Raw genomic sequence first — 27,853 nt, forward strand, 5'->3', positions numbered from 1 at the left:
GCGCTTGCGTAGTTAAAAACGTTGAAATTCAAGCCTCCCAGGGAACGAGTGATGAAGAAGCTTGTCGAGTCGTCACCAAATTGACTTGTGCATTGGTTCGCAAATTTAGCCGAATATATACGATTTTACGTTGCTATCCAGTATACACATCTCTCTTTCTATTGCGGAGAATACCGACGATAGTCGATGTATTGGGATTGAGCACACCTGTTTTTACACACGTCCAAGATGGCGGCAAGCAGACAAGAAATTGCGATTTACGGCGAAAATAATAAATACCATTCAAATTAACAACAGATAATATCATAAGGTCATCAGGGAATAATGTAATGCGTGTGTCAATTAACGCAACATACTACGTTTGAGATTTAAAAACACAAATATTTATCAGAAATCTGTGCAGTGAATGTGCGTCACGGAAGGAGTGTTGGAAAATTGGAGTTAAGTATACTCACAAAGTTAGAGCATTTATTATAATAAGATGAGTATCGTTCGAAAGGAAAGAAACAAACATGATTTGATTTATATGTTAGTGGATCTGTGTATAATCAGATTCATATGCATATTCTGCTTAATTATGTTTGTTACGCTGTACAGTTCAATGAAATAGCATTGAACTGAGGTTGTCAATCGCAAGATATTGAAAGGTAAACAAATAAAATATATTTAATATTCTAACTCCATTTAATACATCATTAACACAACAAGAACACTAAAGGATGTTTGTCAATATTTGTTTATGTTTTCCCCTCCTGATATTTAATTTAAAAAAATACTGAATTAAATTAATAGCTATGATCTTAAAGAGCTTATGATCAAATGTTGTATTTAAGAATCTATAGATTATTGCAAGTTGTATATGCATGTGGATGGATATTATCTAAATATTGTCTTCATTTTAAGAAGACATTTAAGCAGCACTTTATAATATAAAATGCTGTCAAACATGCACTTAAAAACAATTTTAATTTTGTTACTTATATTCATATGTATAATGCTTAATGTCTATAAATTTCATGGTTTATCGCGTTTTTTTCCAATTTCATGGTTTATCGCGCTAATTTTCCCAATCCAAATGGCACAGGCTGTAAAACATCAAAGCAAAAAAAAAATCACCTAACAGATGTTATTATTAGCAAGTTAATTCATCTAATGCTTTATGTACCGTTAAACTGTTATGTGACCAAGTCATGGTGTTTTAATGCTCAAAATGATTGAAAAGTTTAAAACTTATATACTGACAACAGCCCCAAACTACTGAGAGATGCCCTCCATACTACTGAGAAGCAATCGGTAGGGTAGACAGGTCTGTATAATGTGACTTGATTATGCGAAACACATGTCATGGTATCTGTTATCAGTGGATTATCTCTTACCCCATGTGTCCTTTATGGCGAATACCCATGAAAGAAGGTACAGAGTGGGTACCAAGTTCTCTTTAAAAAAGGGAATAATTATACACTTATAGAGAAACATAGATTTTTTTGACAATCACCATTAAAAATTTTAACTTTTATCGTCAGCGGAAAGATTATATCGCCAATGGCGATTTTGGCAATCGTAAACGCTAACAAAGTGTTTAGTTGTAACTATAATAACATATAGTTATGTTTGTGAAGTTTGGGGGGTGGGGGGGGGGGTTATAAAAACAATAAGGTTGACAAAGTACATCTGTAAATATTGTAATATGTTAGGGGTCCGCAAAACTGACATCAAATGCAGCAGTCTGAGGTGGACAAGGTCTCTTCCAATTATCTGTCAAGGGAGTGCTCTTAAATGTTGGTGTAAAATTATAACTTTGTCACACTGACTAATACAAGATCTACGTATGATAAGAATATTACAGGTTATTCTTTTGCTAACTCTAATTTAAAACTATGCTGGACTAAAGCTATTGAAAACCTTATTGGCAATAATGGCATTTAGGCTTGAGCTGTATATTGCATGAAAACTTTAACTTAACATACGAGTCGTATATATTATCCTTTGTAAGTTTAACATAATAGTCTAATTTACTTTGAAAATGTATCATACCCATGACTGAATGTATTGGTTGCTAAGTTGTTGTTTTGGCTAAAGATATGAGTTGTGTTCTGAGAAAACTGGGCATTATGCATGTGCGTAAAGTGTCGTCCCAGATTAGCCTGTGCAGTCCACACAGGCTAATCAGGGATGACACTTTCCGCCTAAACTTGATTTTCGGTAAGGAGGGACTTCCGTGAAACTAAAAATACCATTAAAGCGAAAAGTGCAAAGCGGACTGCACAGGCTAATCTGGGACGACACTGCGCACATGCATTATGCCCAGTTTTCTCAGAACACGACTAATATCTTTATCCAAAACAACGACTTTGCGACCAATACATTCAGTCATGGGTATGATACATTTTCAAAGTAAATTAGATTATTATGTTAAACTTAAAGGATAATACATTTAAAAAATAAATTGAATGTGTTGATAATGATTGCCATAGAAAAGCTCTGACAAGATTAAGACTAAGTGCTTACTCATTAGAAATTGAAACTGGTAGATTCAATAACAATGCAAGAGAAAAGAGGAGACATGGTTGTATAAGAACATCACTTCTTATGTTTATGTATGTATTTTTGTGATTTACGAATTGTGTAAAGTTAAAAACTCGTTTTACACAGTGTCATCAAGTTCAAATGTATGATGTCCAGAACAAACACTTGAAAATTAAAAAACATTTCTAAATTTATTTACAAAATATGTTAAAAAGAAATGATTACCTTGCTAATTAGCTATTTTGTTGCTTCTTGAAAAACAGTTATGATTTAAACACATTTATTTAGTTATTAGTTATTTTTGTATTAATTTAAATACCTTTTTATGTGACATAATATTTGTTTAGTATTTTATTTGTGTGATCATCTTATTACATATTTATGCTCCCCCAAAATTTATTTTGGGGGGAGCATATAGTCGCCGCTTCGGCTGTCCGTGTGTGCGTCTGTCTGTCCGTCCGTGCACAATTTTTGTCCGGGCTATTTCTCAGCAACTAATGATCTGAATTCAATGAAACTTTATGGGAAGCTTCACTACCAAGAGATGTGCATATTATCAGCCGGTTTTGGTCGGTTGATTTTTCACAGAGTTATGACCCTTTGAAATTTTTGAATTTTTCCATTAACTGTACATAAAGTGCAAACTTTGTCTGGGCTATTTCTCAGCAACTAATGACCGAAATTCAATGAAACTTAATGGGAAGCTTCACTACCAAGAGGAGATGTGCATATTATCAGCAGGTTTTTTCACAGATTTTTCACAGAGTTATGGCCCTTTAAAATTTTCTATACAAAAATTCTTGTCCCCCCAACTACTGTGCCCTCAACACGTCTCCTTTTATCTGAATATATAGTGCAATATTGTGACAAAAAAACTTTTGGGGAGCATCACCCGTCTCTGACGGTTTCTTGTTTAGAGAGTTATGGCCCTTTAAAATTTTTAAGTTGCTAAACCATCCATCGTATTATTTTGTCCAAAGTTATGCCCCTCAAGACGCTTCCTTTTATCTGAATATATAGTGCAATATTGTGACAAAAAAAACCTTTGGGGGAGCATCACCTGTCTCCGACAGTTTCTTGTTTTGAGTATGTTGCCGAAGGCATGTATTTGCTGAATCTGCCAATAAACTGAAACTAAACTAAATAATAATGATACTACTACTACTACTACTACTACTACTACTACTGCTACTGCTACTGCTACTGCTGCTGCTACTACTACTACTGCTACTGCTTATATACCATGTCATATGTATTGTAGTTCCATCTACACCAGTGAATGTGAGGATACCAAAGGAATTGGTGTATGAAAAAAACTTCACTTTATTACTCTCGGTACCAGACCAACGTTTTCATTACGTTTTTGTGCAAGCAAACTCAGCCAATACAGTTAAAAGATACTTTTTTATCAGAGATAGCACCATTGGAAATATTTCTGTTGTGATAGATGGTTTATTAGCAGCAACATATTATACAGTACTAACACAAACTGTTGACAAGAACAACGTGTCATACAGCGCCATCTCAGACATAATAACATCAAATACAGGTAAGTTGATTGGTTGAACAATTAGTGTTTTTTAAGGATCATTGTTTCAAGGACTATGTGATAACCTTACTGTCTCTGATAATGTTAAAATGTGAAATGTCTTATTTACAAGAGTTAAGTTATACAAAAACTTTTAATAAGAAGCAAAATATAAAATGGTCTGTGATGTTTTCTATGTTGTCACCAACACTTAAAACTGACATTTAATATACAATTTTTAGCTTTTTTGTTCAAGTAAATGTAAGAAATATGTTTGTATTTTACAGCCCCTGTACTGCCATTTGTGTCCACAAGAGTCCGGTGCATTTATTTTAAAAGACTCATAACTGAGTTCTCGTTTTCTTTAGTCAACGTTAATTACATTGCATACCTGAACAACACAATTGTTGAGTTTGATAGATACGGCAACTGGATGGTATACAGAATCCCCCATGATGGAAGTTGTGAAGCAGTTTATGTATTTAAAATATTTTCAACTCTGGGTAACATAAGCAGCGAAGGATATGCCCTGGAAACAATGCATTTATGTAAGTAAAACTATCCAAAACGTATTAATTGCAATGTATATTCTGGAAGTAAAAAAATAAGAATAAATATAACATGCTAGGAGAGTGTAAGTATGATTTTTTTATAAGACTCTAAAGACTTAAAAAAATATATACAGATTGAATCACCACAAATGTATCTTTACAACAGTATTGTTTAAGACATGGTCACAAAAAGGTCGCCAACTCGATGTAGCACGATCTCTCTATAATAGGAGCAATGCATTCAGCATATATATGAGCCTTAACATAATTTGAAAACATCGTTATTTCTCATACTGTTTGAATTTTTTTCTTGTATGTTTCCCATTGTTAAAGTTCCTGTGGCAATCTAGCTTGGTCAGGGCCCGCATTCACCTAACAATTTTTAGACTTAAGTCTAAGAATAAAGACTATTGTTGAAATTGCAACATTCAAATACTGCTTTAATTGCAAACTTGGCATTAACAACCTCTGTCTACAGTATTCACACATCAGTGGTTGAATGTATATATTAGGATGCAAGAGGTTACATAAACCATTAATTGGTTAACCTTTTGCCATAGCCGGTTATTCACCAGTTAATCAAAAAACCTTTAGTAGTCTGAAGACTCTGTTTGAAACTTTTTTATGTATTCCAACTCCTTTATCAGTCTTATATATCGGGAACTGCCAGGTATTTGTCATATGACTGATATGCCCACGTCCAGCTTTCCGTGGTTCGCGCTGTTGATATCTTCTGAGATTGGTTTATCTCTACGGTATCGCACATCAGCCTCATATTCCATTGCCTGTTCTTTTTAGCTCACCTGAGCACAATGTGCTTATGGTGAGCTTTTGAGATCGCCTTTTGTCCATTGTCCGTCATGCGTCGTCCGTCGTGCGCCATCAACATTTGCCTTGTGAACACTCTAGAGGCCACATTTATTGTCTCGGATCTTCATGAAATTTGGTCAGAACATTTTTTCCCATTGATACCTCGACTGAGTTCGAAACTGGGTTATGCTGGGTCAAAAACTAGGTCACTAGGTAAAAAAAAAGAAAAACCTTGTGAACACTGTAGAAGTCACATTTGATGCCCAATCTTCATGTAACTTTGTCAAAATGTTTGTCTAAATGATATGTTGGCTGAGTTAAAAAATGGTTCCAGTCCGTTGAAAAACATGGCCGCCATGGGGCGGGGGAGTATTCCTTATATGGCTTTAGAGAAACCTTGTGAACACTAGAAGTCATAATTTTTACCCAATCATCATGAAACTTGGTCAAAACATTATTTTTATTGATATCTCGGACAAGTTTGAAAATGGTCCAGATCGGTGAAAAAACATGGCCACCAGGGGTCGGGGCAGTTTTCCTTATATTGCTATGGTAAAACCTTGTTAACACTCTTAAGAGGCAACATTTATTGTCCAATCTTCATGAAATTTGGTCAGAAGATTGGTCTCAATAATATCTTGGATGAGTTCAAAAATGGTTACGTTTGCTTGAAAAACATGGCTGCCAAGGGGCAGAGCATTTTTCCTTATATGGCTATAGTAATACCTTGTTAACACTCTTGAGGCCACATTTAATGTCCGATCTTCATGAAAATTGGTAAGGAGATTCATCCCAATAATATGTTGGATGGGTTTGAGAATGATGCTAGTTGGTTGAAAAAAATGGCCGCCAGGGGGCTGGGCATTTTTCCTTAAATCCCTATAGTAAAACCTTGTTAACACTCTCTAGAGGCCACATTTATTGTCCAATCTTCATGAAATTTGGTCAGAAGATTGGTCTCAATGATATCTTTGATGAGTTTGAAAATGGTTACGTTTGCTTGAAAAAAATGGCTGCCAAGGGGCGGGTCATTTTTCCTTATAAAGCTATATATGGCTATAGTAAAACCTTGTTAGCACTCTAGACGCCATATTTATTGTCCAATCCTAATGAAACTTGATCAGATGATTTATCCGAATAATATCTTGGACGAATTTGAAAATGATTGCAGTTGGTTGAAAAACATGGCCGCCAGGTGGCGGGGCATTTTTCCTAATATGGCTATAGTAAAACCTTGTTAACACTCTAGAGGCCACATTTATGTTCCAATCATCATAAAACTTGGTCTGAAGATTTGTCCCAATGATATCTTGGACAAGTTCGAAAATGGTTCAGGTTGCTTTAAAAACATGGCCACCAGGGGGCGGGGCACTTTTTCTTATAAGGCTATATATTGCTTTAGTAAAACCTAATTTTAACACTCTAGAGGCCACATTTATTGTCCGATCTTAATGAAATATGGTCAGAAGATTTGTCTTAATGATATCTTGGATGAGTTTGAAAATGGTCACGTTTGCTTGAAAAACATGGCCGCCAAGGGGCGGGGCATTTATCCTTATATGGCTACATGTATATAAGGCTATAGTAAAATCTTGTTAACACTCTAGAGGCCACATTAATAGTCTGATCTTCATGAAACTCGGTCAGAAGATTCATCCTAATAATATCTTGGTCGAGTTAAAAAATGACGCCGGTTCGTTGAAAAACATGGCCACCACGGGGGAGGGGCTATTTTCCTTTTATGGCTATAGTAAAACCTTGTTTACACTCAAGAGGTCACATTTATTTTCCGACCATCATGAAACTTGGTCAAAAGATTTGTCCCAATGATATCTTGGATGAGTTCGAAAATGGTTTTGGTTGCTTCAATAACATGGCCATCAGGGGTGTGGCATTTTTCTTTAATGGCTATATATGGCTGTAGTAAAACCTTGTTAACACTCTAGAGGCCACATTTATTGTCCAATCTTCATGAAATTCGGCCAGAAGATTGGTCTCAATGATATCTTGGATGAGTTCAAAAATAATTATGTTTGCTTGAAAAAATGGCTTCCAAGGGGCGGGGCATTTTTCCTTATATAGCTTTAGTAAAATCTTGTTAACACTCTAGAGGCGACATTTACTTCCGATCTTCATGAAACTTGGTCAGAAGATTCATCCCGATGATATTTTAGAAGAGTTTAAAAATGATGCTGTTTGGTTGAAAAACATGGCTGTAAGGGGGCGGGGCATTTTCCTTATATGGCTATAGTAATACCTTGTTAATACTCTATAGAGGCCACAATTATTTTCGATCTTCGTGAAACTTGGTCAGAAGATTTGTCCCAATAATATCTTGTTATCTCAGGTGAGCGACTTTTGGCCTTTCAGGCCCTCTTGTTTTTTAATGTGAACCAGTTAAAGTTCACTCTCGAAAAATGAATTGTTGGTTTTCTAGTGCTGTTTACGAATATTCAAATGGAATTTATTTAGTATATAATGCATTTGTTATGCACCTCTTCTAAGAAGAGGGGTTATTTTGTACATGTTGGTGGGCGTGTCAGTCAGTCGGTATGTTAGTTCGTCGGTACGTCCACCAAATGGTTTCTAGATGATACCTCAAGAAAGCTTAGGCCTAGGATCTTAAAACTTCATAGGTACATTGACCATGACTGGCAGACCTATTGATTTTCAGGTCACTAGGTCAAAGGTCAAGGTTATAGTGACTCTTAAACAGTAAAATAGTTTCTGGATGATAACTTAACAATGCTTAGGCATAGGTTAATGAAACTTTATAGGTACATTGATCATGGCTGGCAGATGACCCCTATTGATTTTTAGTTCAATAGGTCAAAAGTTAAGGTCACAGTGACTAAATGAAATAGTAAAATGGTTTACGGATGGTTTACGGATGATAATGATAACTCAAGAATGCTTAAGCCTAGAATCATGAAACTTCATAGGTACTTTGATCATGACTGGCAGATGACCCCTATTGATTTTCAGGACAGTAGGTCAAAGGTCAAGGTCACAGTGACTCTAAACAGTAAAATGGTTTCCGGATGAAAACTCAAGAATGCTTAGGCCTAAGATCATGAAACTTCATAGATACATTGATCATGACTGGCAGATGACCCCTATTGATTTTAAGGTCACTAGGTCAAAGGTTAAGGTCATGGTGACTCAAAACAGTAAAATGGCTTCCGGATTATTACTCAAAACGCTTAGGCCTACGATCATGAACGTCATAGGTACATTGATCATGACTGGCAGATGACCCCTATTGATTTTCAGGTCACTAGGTCAAAGGTCAAGGTCACAGTTACTCGAATCAGTAAAATGGTTTCCGAATGATAACTCAAGTACACTTAGGCATAGGATCATGAAACTGCAAAGCTAGGTACATTGATCATGACTGGCACATGACCCCTATTCAGATTACTAGGTCAAAGGTCAAGGTCACAGTTACTGGAAGCAGTAAAATGGTTTCTGGATTATATATATACTTAGGTGAGAATGATTACATGAATATTTACACAACTGACAGCCCATTTGTGGGGCATGCGTGTTTTACAAACAGCCCTTGTTTATAAATAGATCACCTGCCCGTATCAAGATAATGTATCGTACATGTTACACATGAAGTCACTATAGCTGGCTAAGCTGCGTTGGAAACACCTTTTGCTGTTGTTTTTTTTTTACTTTTGTTAAAAACAATATTTATGTTAATAATTTATGAATGTTTCCGTTGTTTATAATCAACAGAAAATAAATATGTTATTGAAAGTAATTAAACAGTTTTCTTTTCTTGTGTACAGTACCTAACAATGCCTCAATGTTCCTACTTTTTGATGAACACAGGGCTCGAATTTAACTTTTCTTTCTACTAGAAAAACATTGCGAGCAGCTTAAATACCAGCTCGCAAAATCAAAAACATTCTCGCAAATTTTGCTGGAAACATAAATAAAAGCAAGTTTGGACAAAAGTTTAGTACTACCGTAGGTTTCCACCTATAGCGCGCTCCCGTGTATAGCGCGCAGGCTGTTTTTTAAATGCAAAAATGGTGACAAAAATATTTAAAGACAATAAAACCACCAAATCGGACCGAAAATGGCCGCCATTTTACTATTGCACAATCCAATAATCCGGGGCATTGGAAAGCTTAATTACACATTCAAAATAGGAAGCGTCATTATGATTAGGAGCATGGGTTGCATAGCACTATACTTTTCTGACAATTTTGTAATTTTATAGCAAAAGATTAATAGTCCACGTGCATTTCGTGAAAAACGTGAGAAAATAAGAATAAGTGTACATCGTGTGATTTTTCCTCAGGGAAAGCATGAGCATTACCGGTAAATTTGAATGGGAGACAGGGATACAGTTGTTGAGGTACACCAATGTTGAACGTTCAATATTTATACACACAAAATGCAATTGCATATCTTCACGTTCTCAAGTGTCAATTAGTGTCTCAAATGTCAATTAGCGTCTTAACAAATCGTGGCACATATTACTTAATAACATCTGCGAATTACGAAGTGCAAAATGACACCCTTTCACACCTACCGTTACCCGCAAAAAAGACCTCGTTCGCACATACCCTTGCCTGCTCTCCGGAATGTCCACAACAATCCCCATAGGAATTCATCAATAAAGAAGTGTAAAAACACAAACAAAGAAATGTCAGCAAGTTTATTCAAACAAATTTATTTTTGACCAAAACTTCTTCTACCGCATTCATATCTACCAGTAGCGACTACTTGTTGTTTCGACAATGGCCCCACGGTCTGTATGATTATAGGGTGGTAACATGGCGGCAATTTTGATTATTTACGATTACACATGTTTTTTACGGTATCCGGAGAAGTGCCCCCCCGGAGAACTGCCCCCCGGAGAACTGCCCCCTTATTTTAAAGGTGGCGGAGAGGTGCCCCCCCCATCAAATCGGTAGGGGCGGAGAACTGCCCCCCTGTCAGAATTTAGTAGGCGGATATCTGCCCCCCCCCATCAAATCTGTAGGGGCGGAGAACTGCCCCCCGGTGTCATATTAGTTATTAGTTACGTAGTGAAAACAATACTTAGGGTAATTTTACGTTATCGCCGTACACATTTTATCCGGTAACAATTTAATTTCAGTACAAGTATATTACCATTTATCGAACTGAATAACACAAATTGTCTAGAGGCATGTGATAATACTGTTTAAGGCCCTTGGTACGCATCTGCACCACTCACTATACATGAATGCCTTGTAAAAGTCGTGTTTTAATAAGAGCGCGAAACATAGTCGAGATCCACACAGGAAACGCGTGCGTGTTAATACTGGCAATGTGTTGCAACTAAATATAGACGTGCAACTCGGTACTTATGGAGGAAAAGTTACATCGGAATTAATTTACATTATAAAGATAGTATTGACCCATGGAAAAAACGTTAATTGACATATAAAAAAGTAAATTAATAGGCAAGGCAAAGGCAATAATTTAGCTGACTTGAAGAAAAAAGTGAAGTGAAGTTGAATTTATAAGCAATTTATTTATGTTGTTTAGTTAATTCGTGTCTTCTAGCACCTTATCCGTCGGTAGCATCGCCAGACCGTCGAGTCGTCCGCAGTTTGCATTTTGAGCAGATCATGTCGACATGCCAAACAAACAAAATCGGTAACAGTTGCTTTAATTAGCAGCTAATAAGGCAGGCAGAGAACTTGTAACCGTTAACGATAAGTACCGCGATCTTTTAATCTTTTAATTGGTAGACCGGACCGACCTTAATTGTTAAGAACTTGTTAGCTTTGAATAAAGCCGCATACGGGTTTATTATATTGAACCGTCCAAATCCGTAATTGGCGAAAACAAACAAATAAATTATTGCTTTCAGCTGGCATAAGGATGGATTAAATTGCATGCTAATTGTTTGTTTTTATTACGGGGAAAATATCAAATAATTCAGCCGCGAAAACTTTTTATTAGCAAAAAGTTATTTGTTTTTCTTTGTTCACATTGACGAAAATCACGTGATTATCAAGTTGGCGACGTGACGACTTCCATGCCGAGGCAGGTATTTTATGCCGTTTTATAACTTTTATTACTTGTACAACTTTATATTACTTTTGAAATTTCCATCAATTTCCATACATAATAGCAAGAAAGTTACTGGCGTTATTGTCATTATAATACTCGCTTTATATATCACCGCTATTTCTTTAATTAGGGGGCACTTCTCCGGGTCATCAATTCTGACAGGGGGGCAGTTCTCCGCCCCTTATTAATCAGCAGGGGGGCAGTTCTCCGCCCTATACAAAAACAGTGAGGGGGCAGTTCTCCGCCCAGTGAAAAATCTTTGGGGGGGGGGGGGCAGTTCTCCGGGGGGGCACTTCTCCTAGAGCCGTTTTTTACCAATTTAGCAGCCAGGATAGCGTTGTATCAATGTATAGCGCACAAGCGTTTTAATTTCAATTTTGGAGGAAAAACATACAGTATTAAAACTAAATAAAATATGACATCAACCACAAGTTTTGGTGTTATGTATGAAGTTCTTTTTCCCACTTTTTCACTGTTTTCGTAGAAGAATTTAATTTCCGTTTTTTTTTCTCTCAACTCAACTTTGCTTTATATTTCGTATTGTTATTTCAATCTGTGGGCAAAAAAAACTAGTTATTTTTCGCTTCAACGACATGACTGCTCAGGTTTTTTGTCTTTTATAGTAAACTTGTGTGGATAATCGACTGTTTCATGTTCTTTGTACCAATACCATCCGCATATATGTATTATAAGTATACCAGTCTACATACAAGGTGCGAGCTTCCGCATATGGGTATGCGGACGTTCTATTAATTGACCTGCGGTTTAGCGTTCATAACGTCGAGCACATTTAGTAATATAACTCTTTTTTTCCCACTATTTCTTCATTCGCAAAAAAAATCTAGTGGCTTTAAACTTAACTTGCAATCGGTATTTTTCACTTGCATTTGTTCAAGTGGTAATTTCGAGCCCTGGAACATATACTGTTATTTATTATTTATTGACAATTACGCCGAGATTATGAAGAAAAAACATGTGTGGCAATTATTAGATTGCCCAAACTGCTTAATAATATTGTGCATTAAACGGTTTAACACATTTTAAAGAATGCACAATAGTTTTGTTCATATTTTTTATTTTTTTTTATTACTCTTCATATTTTCCAGAAAGATTAGTAAAATAATGTCCTTTTATGCAGTGTGTATAACACCTACAATTTTAGATTATGATCAAACAGCAATGATCAGGCATTTGATATAAAATCTGTGTAAGGCTTTAAAAGTTACACTTCTTTCATATAAACGACACGCTTTGTTGGACAAAATGGCGGACAGATAAGTGCTGCTAAGGGGTGTGTGAAAAATTAATCAATTGCTGTTCTTGCTATATTTGACACGTGATGTAGTGTGTATATAACTAATTTGTTAAATTGTGGTACGGACATTTAGGCGCACAAAAGCTCATTTTAAAACAGACAAAGAAGAAATTATGTTATCAAAACTTATTTAGTTTAGTTATAGGAGAACAAAATATCCATTAGATAAGAGTAAATACCTATCCAAATGTTTGTTAAGACGTTAGTAATTTGTTGTTGTTGTTGTATACGTTCTGGGATTATGTGCACACCTCCGTGGTTATACATAAATCGTTTCGCGTTAGTAACTTTTTATAACGTTTAGGTTTTTCACTTGTAAAAAGATGCATATAATAGATACTTCAGATCGAGCATGTGTAATATCAGTATTACTGTTTCTTCGCAAATATAATAATTTAAATGAAAATTTTGCTTTTCTGACATGAGAAATAAATTCCCACATTTCATCAATAATTGAAGTTGTTCTTGGAAAAAGTTGCATTACTTTCTATTTTATGATTTATTGTTTGCATTGGCTTCTCGTGAGATTTTTTCAGCTTTTGATGTAGAATTATTGGTTTAAATTTCCAAGGGGCTTTATATTTTTCCCATTCCCATTAGGTTACTGTTCTTTGCAAGCTCTGTGATTATAGCTCAACTCTTGAATATCAAAAGCTGCAACTCTGTTATATCAAAAATCTGATTGGGCCTTTTCAATTTGTGTGCTAATGAAAAAATGGCATGAATAATATGTACCTATTCAAATCAGTAAGTTAGAAATTTGCAAATTTAAGTTTGTGTAAAACTGAGCTGGAGCAAAGTTGGACTGAATCAACGTTATTCTTTCATAGTTTTCTTTTAAAGCAAGTAAATTTAATAATAAAAGTATTTGATTAGTTTCATATTTACAATCATATATGCTGCAGTATCATACAGTTTGAATGTTGATTTTATTTTATTTTACAGGTCCAAGTTTACCTAGCCTGTCTATATCAAATAGAACCACCAACAGTTTTCAATTGAACGTATTAGCAGCATGTCAAGTGTCTAAGATGACAGCATCTGGATATTGCTTGGGATATGATTACAACCGGACAAGAGATAATGCTGTATATGAAATAACGTCAAATGAAATTAGTGATCGAATGTTCAAGTTTGTGCATTCACAGTCACAGCAAGGAGCTTATTGCCATTTTTCAGTTACACTGTTTAAAACAGTTTCATCTTACATTATAACAGGTCATACGGGTTCTATTGAAACAACCTTGCTGAGAGGAGGTACAATTACCCTTTCTTAAATATCATAATCAGAGTATAAACCAATTGGTGTTTATAGAACATAGTTTACACCAAATGTACTTTATACACTGATAAACTACAGGTTCTTATTAGATGACAGTAAAGCAGATTCTATACTGTAATACTACAATGAAAAACATTTTCTGATCAATGATTCAAAATTAGGAAACCTATTAATGACATTGTTCATATATCTATGTCAGACTTTATTCACCATTTTCACATAAATCAGTTTTTATTTTTATCATTTTCGTGCGTTTATTTTGCGTCATTGTCTGCCGCACCTGGCATATATTATTCATGTAAAGAAATACCATGAAGGATGCACAATTAGGTTCATATATAAGGTTATGCACAGACATTGACATTAACAAAAATCATTTTATAAAAAAAAATATTTCGTTAAAAATGTGAATGACTGTAAGTCAATTAATTCAATGTAGAATAGTTCAAAATGTATTTTTATACACTTTCATCACGTTTATGTTTTTTTCACGGAATTGCCAAACGCTGTCTTAGAACACATAAGAATGTAAAATTTCTCTTTTTGATGTTTGAAAATAACTAAATGTTAGCAGTCTTGTGAATCAATTTGACAAGGATTTAAATCAAAGCAAAATATTTCTGAAACAATACCATTTACCTCTATTTTTAAGAATGTTTAAATGTATGACACATTATTGCGTTTTTCACCTGTCATAAAATTTAAGTATGTTAAGAGAACGTTGTGAATGTCTTAAAAAGAATTGTGTGTTATATTTCCTAAATAGACAACTTCTGTATGTCAATATTCTTTAAATGGTGCATGATTCTACATTTGTAACTAAACTATTTAGTTGCCAGTTGGTTTATACTATGAAGAGAACTATGCCAAGTACAATGAATCTTATGGGTGTTTGTTCATTATTCCATATATAGTCAGTAACACAAAATATTGTGTATTTTTTAAATTGACGGCTTTCAAAGCCATATTGTTTTATTCAAATGAAGTAGGTGACCATTTCCATATCTTATGATAAACGTTTGGGATAACACCTTAAACAAAACACACTGTCACCAAATTTTCTAATCATTATATTATGGCATATTTTGATTATGTGGGTTTCACTGTGTTAGGCTTAATTTCACTAATATATAATGTAGTGTGTTATATTTGCCCCTCACCAGAGCATTTAGTGCTAAAATTGGGCTATGGTGATCACTCCTCGTCCGACGTCATGGGGTGTGTGGTTTGTCGTCAACTTTTAGCATTTTGCCACTGTAGATCGACATTTGTCATCCAAGCTTGGTCAGAAAGTTTATGTTGAAACCATCTGCGACGAGTTTGAATCTGTTTCACACATTAAAAAAAACATGGTCAAATCTTATACAATGCATTGTTTCTCTTCTTGAGGTCTCATTATGAATACTAAATATTGATTAAACTTGGTCAAACGATTTATTATCCCTCGCCCTTGCCAAAGGCGGAGCGATATGTAATTGGCGTTTTCAGTCTTTCGGTCAGTCAGTCTGTCATTCCTAAGTCCGTGCATCCGTCTGTCACAAAACTATTCATGGTTTTATGTAACTAATATATAACAACATGAAACTCCATGGGTGTACACATATCAATGAGGAGAAGTTCCATGCACATGAGGCATAACCCTACACTTTCTTAAATAAGAGTAATTGCCCTTTAGTAAGAGTTATTGCCCTTTTTCTGATGTAACTTTTCAGGGCTATATCTTGCAAACAAGACAAGACTTCAACATGAAAGTTCAAGTTTGTTTTGATATCACTTATTAAGAGTGCATGCCATTGGCAAAAATCAAAACCCTACACTTTCTTAAGTTAGTGTTATTGCCCTTTGTTGATTTTGTATTGTGTGACTTTTTAGGCCTATCTATCAGATACGCTAAAGGTTTCAATATAAAACTGCATGGGTGTATATATATCAATGAGTAGATTTGCAATGCATAAAAGTAATTACATTACCCAGTCACTTTTTAGCTCACCTGAGCACAATGTGCTTATGGTGAGCTTTTGTGATCACTTTTGTCCATCGTGCGTCATCCATCGTTCGGCGTCAACATTTGCCTTGTTAACACTCTATAGGCCACTTTAATTGTTCAATCTTCATAAAATTTGGTCAGAAGATTTGTCTCAATGATATCTTGGATGAGTTCGAAAATGGTTACGTTTGCTTGAAAAACATGGCTGCCAAGGGGCGGGGCATTTTTCTTTATATGGCTATATAAGCTACAGGAAAACTTTGTTAAAACTCTAGAGGCCACATTTATTGTCTGATCTTCATGAAACTTGATAGAAGATTCATCTCAATATTATCTTGGACGAGTTCGAAAATGATAACAGTTGGTTGGAAAACATGGCCGCCAGGGGGCTGGGCATTTTTCCTTATATGGCTTTTGTAAAACCTTTTTAACACTCTAGAGGCCACATTTATTTTCCGATCATCATGAAACTTAGTCTGAAGATTTGTCCGATGATATCTTTGACAAATTCGAAAATGGTTTTGGTTGCTTTAAAAACATGGCCACCAGGGGGCGGGGCATTTTTCCTTATATGGCTTTAGTAAAACCTTGTAAACACTCTTGAGGCCACATTTATTGTCCGATCGTCATGAAACTTAGTCAGAAGATTAATCCCAATAATATCTTGGACGAGCTTGAAAATGATGCAAGTTGGTTGGAAAACATGGCCGCAATGGGGCTTGGCATTTTTCCTGATATGACTATAGTAAAACCTTGTTAACACTCCTAAGAGGCCACATTTAATGTCCGATCTTCATGAAACTTAGTCAGAAGAGTTATCCCAATAATATCTTGGACGTGCTTGAAAATGATGCAAGTTGGTTGAAAAACATGGGCACCAGGGAGCGGGGCATTTTCCATTTATGGCTTTAGCAAAACTTTGTTAACACTCTAGAGGCCACATTTATTTTCCGATCATCATGAAACTTGGTGACAAGATTTGTCTTAATGATATATTGGACAAATGGTTCTGGTTGCTTGAAAAACATGGCCAACAGGGGCTGGGCATTTTTCCTTATATAGCGATAGCAAAACCTTGTTAACACTCTAGAGGCCACATTTATTGTCAGACCATCATGCAACTCGGTCAGAAGATGTGTACCAATGATATCTTAGATGAGTTAAAATTAGTCACGGTTAGATGAAAACATGGGCACCAGTGGCGGTGCATTTTTTCTTATATAGCTATATGGCTATAGTAAAACCTTGTTAACACTCTAGAGGCCACATTTATTGTCTGATCTTCATGAAACTTATCTGATCTTCATGAAACTTCAGGAATTGTCCCAATGATATCTTGGACGAGTTTTTTTCCAGTTGGCTGAAAAACATGCCCACCAGGGGGCGGGGCATTTTTCCTTATATGGCTATTGTAAAAACTTGTTAACACTCTTTAAAGTCACATTTTTTGTCCAATCTTCATAAAACTTGGTCAGAATATTTGTCTTAATGATATTTTGGATGTGTACGAAAATGTATCCAGTCTGTTGAAAAACGTTGCCGCCCGGGTGTTATCTATTCATGAAAGTTGGTTAGAACATTTCGAGGGGTGAAAGCGAAATAGCTCTAATGCATTTTTAAAATTTTACAGGAGAAAGTTAAAACTGTATCATATTAACAATAACAACAAAAAAGGCTTTATATTTTCAAGTTTGATAGAGAATGTTCTGTTTTAATCACATTTTTAACAAACATTTTTGAATTTTCACAAACAAAAAAGTTATTTAAAAAAAATGTCACTTAGACCATTTTCGCACTAAAATTTCACATTTTTTGTACTTAGTGTTAAGAGAGAAACAGTTCTAAGTGATTTTTAATCTAACATAAATAATTAGTTTACAGAATTTATTTTTATATAAAATACTTTTTCTATATTGAAAAAAATAATATTGCTAAAAATGGCACTTAGAACCATTTCGCACTGAAAAAACACTTTTCAACTTACTGTGAAATCATTTATTTTCGCCAGCACGAAATTTCGTCATTGTTATAAAAATGACGTTTTCGTCAGCACTTAACTTCGCCAATCCCTGACTTTGAAAAAAAATGCTGGAGTCAATATCCGATTTGTTTGTCCGAAATATATCGCGGTTGCGAAAAATCGTAGTGGGGAAAGAGGGAGGACACTTGAGAGTCACTTGCAGGAGGTGGGGGCTGTTTGTGACATGTCAATATACTAGTCTTTTGTTATCAGGTGATCAGTAATTTGCCCCCATTAGTGTATCATTTTTATGATTAGCAGATAAGTGGGACTGAATAACCGTTAACGAGTGTTTGAAACCCGGGTTTGAAACAGTGAAGCCAGTTGCCAATTGGTCCTATTCATTTATTATCAAGGCCAAACTAACAACAATCTTACCTTTATCGGCGCAAATTAGAAAAGGTGCGAAGATTATTGGTTAAAATAAGTGCTAGCAAACTGTTTGGTCAGTTTTCAATAAAGTTTCAAGAGTTTTGCATCGTAAATATTTGATCACTTTAAGTCAAAGACCTATAGATAACATCTATAGCTCTTTGCTTTAAGTACAATAAATTTTGGAAGTGTAAAATTAACAGTGCATTATGGGACAGCGGTTTCATAGGGCAAAGTTCAGATTTAATTGTAACAACCAATGGACGAGTGAGTTTAAATTAGATTGAATGCAAAAGGGTATTATATCAATGTTTTATTGCGTCATACTCAGTCATTCGAAACACGTGCTTTCCGGGGATTTCCTGGAAATCGCGCAAAAATAAAAGTGAATTCTTGAAAATAATTTCGCTACGTTTGGATGGAACTAATCGTCATGATTGCTAATTTCTATATGCCTGTTACGTTTTGAATTGCTACAAGTAACAATTATTTGAAACATGTATCGCAAAACTTGTAAAAGATGTAAATGATTAAAAAGATCGATAGCTCATAAAACGAAGCACAAGCTATTTTTACACCTGTATTGTAGTTAAACGCAAACAACCAAACACAAATCAAAATGTTCTGTATTTATTTGTAATCAATGCGGAGAAAGTATAGTATACGGTAAGTATATACATCACTATCTTTAAATTGTCTTTGATTTGGATCTAATCCGGTGCGTGGAGGCTGTATAATCTTCTGCAACAACACTGAAAAACACAATATACACAATGGGTAATAAAGTTGTTAACAATAAGCGCTTATCATTACAATTCTACCTAAACGAAGTCAACGCAATCGATACAGCTGTACTGCTTTCGTGTTTTAGAGCAATGTCATGTGTCAGTTAAGTACACTGTGTAATCTACACCCTTTTGGGTCAAAACCGGATTTATCTTGATTACGTAAGAGACGGAGTATGTATGCGTGGATTACGTTGGATTTTAGTGCGACATGCCTTTGGTAATTCAGTCTTAATTTTTCAAATATGGGACATAATTGTTCGTTAGGATCTTGAATCCGTCAATCGGTCGACTGACGAAATATATACGAAAATAAATGCCTGACGATATATAATGGTTTCACAGTATTTGTTCAGAGCGAAAAAGTTCTATGCCACATTTAGTGACTTGAAAAAGTATTGAAAATTCTCCCTTAATGGCATATATTTGAAATTGATTAATAATAACATTTTTATAAAGGTATTTTTTAAATATATTTTGAAAAAAATGTTACATATGATAACCATTTTTGCTCTAAACAGATAGCATAAATGTATTGTTCTTATACTATTTAATAATGCTTAACAATTCTATTTGTCAATTGATGTTATTTTATTCTTAAAAAAACTTGTAGCAGTTGTTTTTTGTTATACATTGGAGATGTACAAAAGTATTCTTTTAAATGTCTCAAAAACAGAATGAGTTTTTTTTATTGAATTCACAAAAAAGAATAAATAATAATGATTTGTTGTTGTGAGTGTTTCCAACAATCAGTAACAAGTTAGAAAAGGTGCATTTGGGAAACTTACTTGTTTTTCATTCTTAATTTAAGGTGTAGTTTTCAATTATTTATGCAACATTCTACATGTATCATTACTTGTGAAATTAATTAATGCTTTGGCAGATATTTGGTGTAATTTGTAGGCCTAAGCCATGTCATTATACAACAAAATTTATATCAAAGTAATTAACAATCGAATATATTTAATGATTAAACATTTGTTAAGTACATTCTTACTTTTACTTAAAGTGAATGTGGTATGTCTTGACCTTTCTATACAAAGTACACACTCAAAAGTCAAGCACTAAACAACAACATCCACCATCAAACTTTTTCCACTGAGCACTAGTATAAGCATGGTGGGTATGTCGGATGAATCTTAAAACACATAGTTAATTTAGAAGGGACTTTTCCACTAGGATAACTGAACTGTTATAAGGCAATTATTACAAATTATAATAATTGGTATACATTTACATCATTCAGCTGTTTGATTTCTTCTCCGCAGCATTGTTACAAATTGAAACCCTCTGATGAACAACAATTGGCACAGATACCAACCAAATCACATCATTCCTGAATGGTTACTTACTGTAAAACATCCACTGGTACAGGAACAAAGCAAATCACATCATCCCTGAATACATGTAGTAACTTACTGTTTAACATCCACTGCCACATATACCAACCAAATCACATTGTTCATGAATGGGTACTTACTGTTAAACAACCACTGGCATAAGTACAAAGCAAATCACATCATCCCTGAATGGTAACTTACTGTTTAACATCCACTGCCACACATACCAAGCAAATCACATTGCTCATGAATGGTTACTTACTGTTAAGCAACCACTGGCACAGGTACAAAGCAAATCACATCATCCCTGAATGGTAACTCACTGTTTAACATCCACTGCCACATATACCAAGCAAATCACATTGCTCATGAATGGTTACTTACTGTTAATCAACCACTGGCACAGGTACCAAGCAAATCACATCATCCCTGAATGGTAACTTACTGTAAAACAACCACTGGTACAGGTACCAAGCAAATCACATTGCTCAGGAATGGTAACTAACTGATTAACATTTACTGGCACAGATACCATGCAAATCACATCACTCCCGAATGGTTACTTATTGTTTAAAGGGGCCTTTTCACAGATTTTGGCATTTTTTTAACTTATTCATTAAATGCTTTATATTGATAAATGTAAACATTGGATCATAAAAGCTCCAGTAAAAAATCAAGAAAAAAAATTAAAAAAGGAAAAGAATATTGCCCGGAGCAGGTTTCGAACCAGTGACCCCTGGAGTCCTGCCAGAGTCCTGAAATAAAAACGCTTTAGCCTACTGAGCTATTCCGCCGAGTACACATTCTTGACGTATTTTATACATTATATAAGCAATCTTCGTAGTTTCAAAAAATTTAACGACAAAAACAGAACTCTCCAAATTATTCAATCGTTTTGCGTTGCAACGCTTTATAAATTTTAGGTTTTAAAATCGTCAAAAGATGCATATAATGGCTATATTAGAGCATGGTTAATGTTCAGTATTACTGTTTCCTCACAAATATCATAACTAAAACGAAAACTTAAGAATCTGAAACAACTTTTTTCAATTTTGTCAATTTACCAAAGCGTGAAAAGATCCCTTTAACATCCACTTGCACAAATACAAAGCAAATCACTTCACCCCTGAATGGTTACTTAATTGTTTAACATCCATGGCACAGATACCAAGCAAATCATATCACTCCTGAATTGCTATTTATTGTTTTACATCCACTGGCACAGATAGCAAGCAAATCAAAGCACCCCTGAATGGTTACTAATTGATTAACATCAACTGGCACAGATACCAAGCAAATCACAGCATTCCTGGGTGGTTGCTTAGTAATTAACATTCACTGACACAGATACCAAGCAAATCACATCACCTATGAATGGTTACTTACTGATTAACATTCACTGACACAGATACCAAGCAAATCACATCACCCCTAAATGGTTACTTACTAATTATCATCCAGTTGCACATATACTGTGCAAATCACATCACTACTTAATGGAAACTAACTGATTATCAATGGCCGACACAGAAACCAAGCAAATCACATCACTCCAAAATGGACATTAACTGATAAACATCCACTGGCACAGAGACTAAGCAAATCACACCACAACAGAGTTGAAACTAACAAAATAAGAGCCACTGGCACAGATTCCAACCAAATCACATCACTCCTGAAAGAAAGCTAACTGATCTACATCCATAAGCACACTTACAAAACAAATCACATCACACCAGAAAGGTTGCCTACTGATTCACGGTTTATTTTCAGAGTTTCATACAAACTCAGAAAAGTAATTAGTTGACCAACTTATTCACATCTCACCTCAGAAATCAATTAGTGTTGGTTAATACCACAATATCAACCAAATTGCTGTCATGTTTTTTTAATATCTATTCATCCTAAATGTCATATTTAACTTTCTATGATGGTGTATACAACAAACTAGGTGTATTAGGTAATTACGAGAAGAGAATACACAGATTTAAGGTATGAGCAATTTAACAATTTAAATACACAACTTAACTTTTCAATTATGATTACCTTAATTATTTTATTGTTTTAGTTTTCTAAAACATTATAGCAAGATATTTTACACTAATAAATTAGGTAGAGCTCAAAAAAGGCTCACATCTCTCTGAAATTCATTTCAAAAATTAAACTAGCTTTTCTGCAATTACGTAGCTTTTCATTTTTTCAATAAGCTTTATAGTTTAAAAAATATGCATGTATAAAGAAAACAGAATTCAAATTGTGATTTAATGCTTATTAAATTGTTAAAAAGTTATTTATTAATGTAATACTTAAAAAAAATCATTTAAGAAAATGTGTAAATACCGAAATTCAGTGCGAAAAAGGTCTAAGTGTATCTAAGTGAATAATATTACACAATGTATCAATATGTTTTCTTTGTTTTTATCAGTTACAAAATATTATCTGTTCTGGGGGTTCTCAAAATACTTTTTTTTGTGCGCAAATATATTCCTCAATTATTGCTAAAAGTTTCATTAAGAATTTTTCTTAGCATCAACAACCTTAATGCGAAAGAGCTTTAAGTAGCACTTCACTGCACAAAGAACCTTTTCGCACTAAAAAAATATTTAATTTCACTTAGAGCTTTAGGACAAATTTCAATTTTACTTTTAATTAGATTGCCTGGAACTAAGATATTTTAATACATGATGGGCATGGATGTTACGATACAAAATATACAAAAAAGTCATTTTGTGAAAAAATGTCAGTTAGAGCCGTTTCGCTTTAACCCCTCGATTTGTTCTAATGACATCTTGGGCTGCACAGAACAGGTCAGTTCGTGTGAATCTCAGGTGAGCGACTTTTGACCTTTCAGGCCCTCTTGTTTACAATATTATTTAGGTTTATTCCATATATCAAGGGATTTGCACCCATTCATAAGCAATCTAAATTGGGCTGGGGATTTCAATTAAACAAATTTGCTTGATTTTACTGAATCTAAGGTACCCAGTTAAAAATATTGCTGCAAAAAAGTAGATCACCAGGTCAAAGGTTGGACTTTTTTGTCACAACTCAAGAAGCTCCCAACTCAATCTTGATTAAACTTGTTCATAATGTTTATATTGATAATATTTGGGCCAAGTTTAAATTAAGGTCACTTGCGTTTAGAAATTAGGTTGAAATCCAATTGAAAAAAATCTTGCAATTCTTGGGACAACTTGTATGAGTCAAGCTTGATGAAACTTGGTCAGTATCTAGGCCAAGTTTGAATATAGGTTAGATACTTCTAATAATTTGGTCGACATGTTTTTTCTTAAAATATGCTTTGTAAAAATGTATGAAGGCCATGTTTGAATCTGGGCCAAGAATAGTCAAAAACTATAAAATCTGGTCAAGTCTTCATCAATTGGTTTTCATAAACTTATTCGAGAGCTAACAAGCCATCACGATCCTCTTGTGTAACATGAATTTAAAATTGACCCTCATGAAATTCAGAATTCAAGATAACTGCTCCAATAAGGATTGATCATATGTTTATATTTCACATTGCAGTACCGGATCCTATGTATGATCTTTCACTAAGAATTGTGGCGGCTACACATGCATGGATCTGGTGGAAAAATCCTGTAATGAGAAATGGACAGATTTGGGGAATAACTGGAAATGTTATTTCAGATGAGGACAACACATGTGTGATAGAATACTCACAGGTACAATGTGGTTTTATTTTTAGCTCGGCTGTTTTCGGAGAAAACCCGAGCTATTGTCATAGCCAGCTCGTCGTCTGCCGTAGACGTCGTGCTAAAACCTTAACATTGGCCATAACTTTTTAAACATTGAACATAGCAACTTGATATTTGGCATGCATGCGTATCTCATGGAGCTGCAAATTTTGAGTGGTAAAATTTCAAGGTGAACATCATCCTTCAAGGTCTAGGGTCGAAACAAGTAAGTCAAGGGAAGTAATCAGCTTTAAATTGACATAGTTATCTGACCTGCCAACATATATATTTTTGTTAAATAAATCAAAGCGGCGCAGTAGGCGGCATTCTGTTTCTGACAAACACATTGTGGTTAAAGGTCAAGGTCATCCTTTACGGCCTACGGTATAAAATAAAATTTAAGGGAAGTAATAAGCTTTTAAGGGAGATAATTATTCAATATTGAACATAGTCACTTTAGATATTTGGCATGCATGTGTATCTCATGGAGCTGCACATTTTGAGTGGTGAATCTACAGTCACGGTAGTGGCTTTTAATTATTTGCTACTAAAATAGAGTTTTGTTACAGACAATTATTTTCAAGGGAAGTAATTTATATGATTATAAATCTCATATTATATATTTCCTTGCCAAGAATTGAAGTTCTTTTCACAGTTACTGTACAGAGTTATTATTTAGATTATTTATAACCCAAATGATTGATCTATGAAACTTTTTTTTGTTAATGATATAATTATCAGTTCTTTGATGTTCATTACATACCTGTGGACTTATGCCCATAGATACATGATAAACTCTGTCTATGATCTTATGAAAAAAAAAATCAACTCTGTCTATGATCTCTTTTAAACCACAAGCCTTGGTTGTCAGTGATGTCTGACATGGTCATAATTGACTGTGAGACCCACGTCCCCCCCCCCCGCCCGCTGGATTGGACAAAATTCAAGGGAAGTAATAACCTTTAAAGGGAGATGATTTCTACCTGCCAAATGATCAAGAGAAATTTTATTTCAATGCAGCGCAGTAGGGGGCATTGTGTTTCTGACAAACACATCTCTTGTTGGGTCACTAGGTCAAAGGTCAAGGTCACTGTGACCTAAACAAACAAACAAAAAATCTGACAAGCTTTCGCGTGGCACTGTTATGCGGTGCTCTTGTTATTATCATGCATTATTTACCGTTACTAGATTAACATGAATTTTGCGCTAACCCACAATAATTTCTCCCAGTATAAATTTGCCTGATATAAGGTGTTTCTGTTTCATTTTATAAGAATTTATTGAGGCCCATGCTTTTGACTGTACAATGTAAATGATACAAGGAAAACTTTTGGCGAACATTGAATATTTATTTCATGTATATTTCCGATTATTTTCAACCGCGAACAAACATGTAGACTTGCATTATCCAATCCCTAACTGCTCCTTGGATCATTATTACATCATACTGGCCTAATTTTGGTCAATAAACACATTTTTCTTACGTTTATATTCACTGTTGTATTGACATTTTAGCAGCATTAGTATTATAAAAATATAATTGAAAGTTTCAAATTTGCGATAATTTAAATAGTGTTATTTAAACTATGGCCCTGGGATCATTTGTTAAATGACATATTGATTAGATACTCAAAAGAGTGTATCAAATTGACGTTTTGGTAATGGTAAAATTCTGCCTTTTAATAGCTGAATACCATTTACTCCTTAAATATACGATGTTATAAGCTTTGTGTAGCATCAACTTTAATAGCATCCACTCTAACTTCAAAAAGCTACTTCTAAATGTCAAGCTTCGTTTTAGAAATCTTAATAATTATATGAGTCATTTAGCCTTTATAAAAGTATTTCAATTCTAGTAGTTGTTTTGTACAAAGTTTCTTGTTGCAAGCTTATCAATGAATTTGTTTGATTTTTAGCCCGACTTTTCGAAGAAAAATGAGAGCTATACTACTCACCCCAGCGTTGGGGTCGGCGTCGGGATTGGTTAAAGTTTTTTATGAAGTCAAATAACTTTAACACTATCAAAGATAATGAACTCATACTTGGAATACTTCTTAATGGCAACAAGACAATTGTGTAGGTCAAGGTGCATAACTCTGTCAGCATTATTTTTAGAGTTATGCCCCTTTTTATACTTAGAAATTTGAAAATTTGGTTAAGTTTTGTGTTTAGGTCCACTTTATTCCTAATGTATCAAAGCTATTGCTTTCATACTTGCAACACTTACTAACTATCATAAGGGGACTGTTCAGGCAAAGTTATGTTACTCTGACTGGCATTTTGACAGAATTATTGCCCCATTTATACTTTGAAAATTTAAAAGTTTTGTGTTTTGGCCCATTTTACTCCTAAAGTATCATAGCTATTGCTTTCAGACTTGGAACACTCGCTAACTATCATGAGAGGACTGTACAGGACAAGTTGCTTAACTCTGGGTGGCATTGTGACGGAATGATGGCCCTTTTTTGGCTTAGTAACTTTGAATATTTTGTTAAATTTTGTGTTAAGATGCACTTTACTTCTCAAATATCAAGGCCATTGTTTTTAAACTTCAAATACTTTCTTACTATCATGAGGGTACTGTACCTGGCAAGTTGAATTTGACCTTGACCTTTGAATGACTGATGCATGAGGTCAAATAAATATTTTTTTCTTAAATTGCCGTAACTACTTTATTTAGGATCAGATTTGATTCAAATTTCGACGAAACAACTCTTACCTGACATACCACAGCAGGGGTGGCGAAATCTCAAAAAACTATACTTGTCCACGGACAACCATTTAGGAAATTTAACTTGTCCGTTGCTGAACTTCACTTGTCCGTTAATGTTTATATAAATTTTAAACGCATTTATTGATTAATGTAAAACAATGTGGAATATACTAAAATGAGTATGATTTGCTAGTTTTGTTTATAGTTGTATTTCAATAGTACATTCATTATAGCAGTATATGATAAACAATATAAAGACTTTCTAAAACTTTTAATCTTGCAAAGCTAGTGTTATTAAAACATGTGTTGAACATAAGTACATCGTAATCTTAACAAATTAAACTAGTCCAATATGTCGACCTCATCAGACTGAGGCTCTGCTCCGCTACTGGTAGCAATTTGATTATCATCAACTGGTAACCATTGAAAATCTGTGAGCCAAGTTTCTTGAAAAGTTCTGGTGCATTTACTTAGATCATATTTTTTATCATAATCTTTCTTAGTTTTTTTGGGAGGTGGACTGCTGAAAGCTTCGGGTTTCTGCTCCGTTGTTGAAGATTTAAAAAAACTAAATGTTCCATTTTTACCATTAAAGTCGTCTTAAATAACAAGGTAGACGTTGTTTTGATTTTCTTACTTTGATACTTTTTATTTCCGTCTGATTGTAAAAATAAAGAAACCAGTCTGTACACTGTCTAACAGTCGGGCCGAATGTTTAAAATGTGGCATGCTCCTGGTCTCTTATAGAATAAGGGAGATCACTGCGCAGGAGAGTGCCCGTATTTTAGCTTGATTGCTCCGCAAATTGCACTGACAATGTAATCGCATGTCAACATCCGGTTTTGTAAAACTTAATTACGGCT

The 27,853-nt window shown here is 34.6% G+C and overlaps 1 protein-coding gene across 37 annotated transcripts in view; it reads left to right on the plus strand.

Annotated features, from left to right (window-relative positions):
* The window catches only part of LOC127860029 (uncharacterized), a 326,167-nt gene that overhangs the window by 165,169 nt on the left and 133,145 nt on the right, over window positions 1–27,853 (plus strand). For 34 of the 37 annotated variants that reach the window (XR_008039573.1, XR_008039574.1, XM_052397751.1 and 31 more), the window contains 4 exons: window positions 3,788–4,075; window positions 4,342–4,602; window positions 13,739–14,050; window positions 24,108–24,265. Coding sequence is in view for 33 of the 37 variants with exons in the window: in XM_052397751.1 (XP_052253711.1) it covers window positions 3,788–4,075; window positions 4,342–4,602; window positions 13,739–14,050; window positions 24,108–24,265 (1,019 nt within the window). In the remaining 4 variants the exon portion in view is untranslated. Of the gene's footprint in view, window positions 1–3,787; window positions 4,076–4,341; window positions 4,603–13,738; window positions 14,051–24,107; window positions 24,266–26,193; window positions 26,354–27,853 lie in introns of those variants that run through there. The other 3 variants (XM_052397766.1, XM_052397776.1, XM_052397775.1) reach the window with 3 other exon arrangements.

The sequence above is a fragment of the Dreissena polymorpha genome, chromosome 15, assembly GCF_020536995.1.
Source record: "Dreissena polymorpha isolate Duluth1 chromosome 15, UMN_Dpol_1.0, whole genome shotgun sequence".
NCBI lineage: Eukaryota > Metazoa > Mollusca > Bivalvia > Myida > Dreissenidae > Dreissena > Dreissena polymorpha.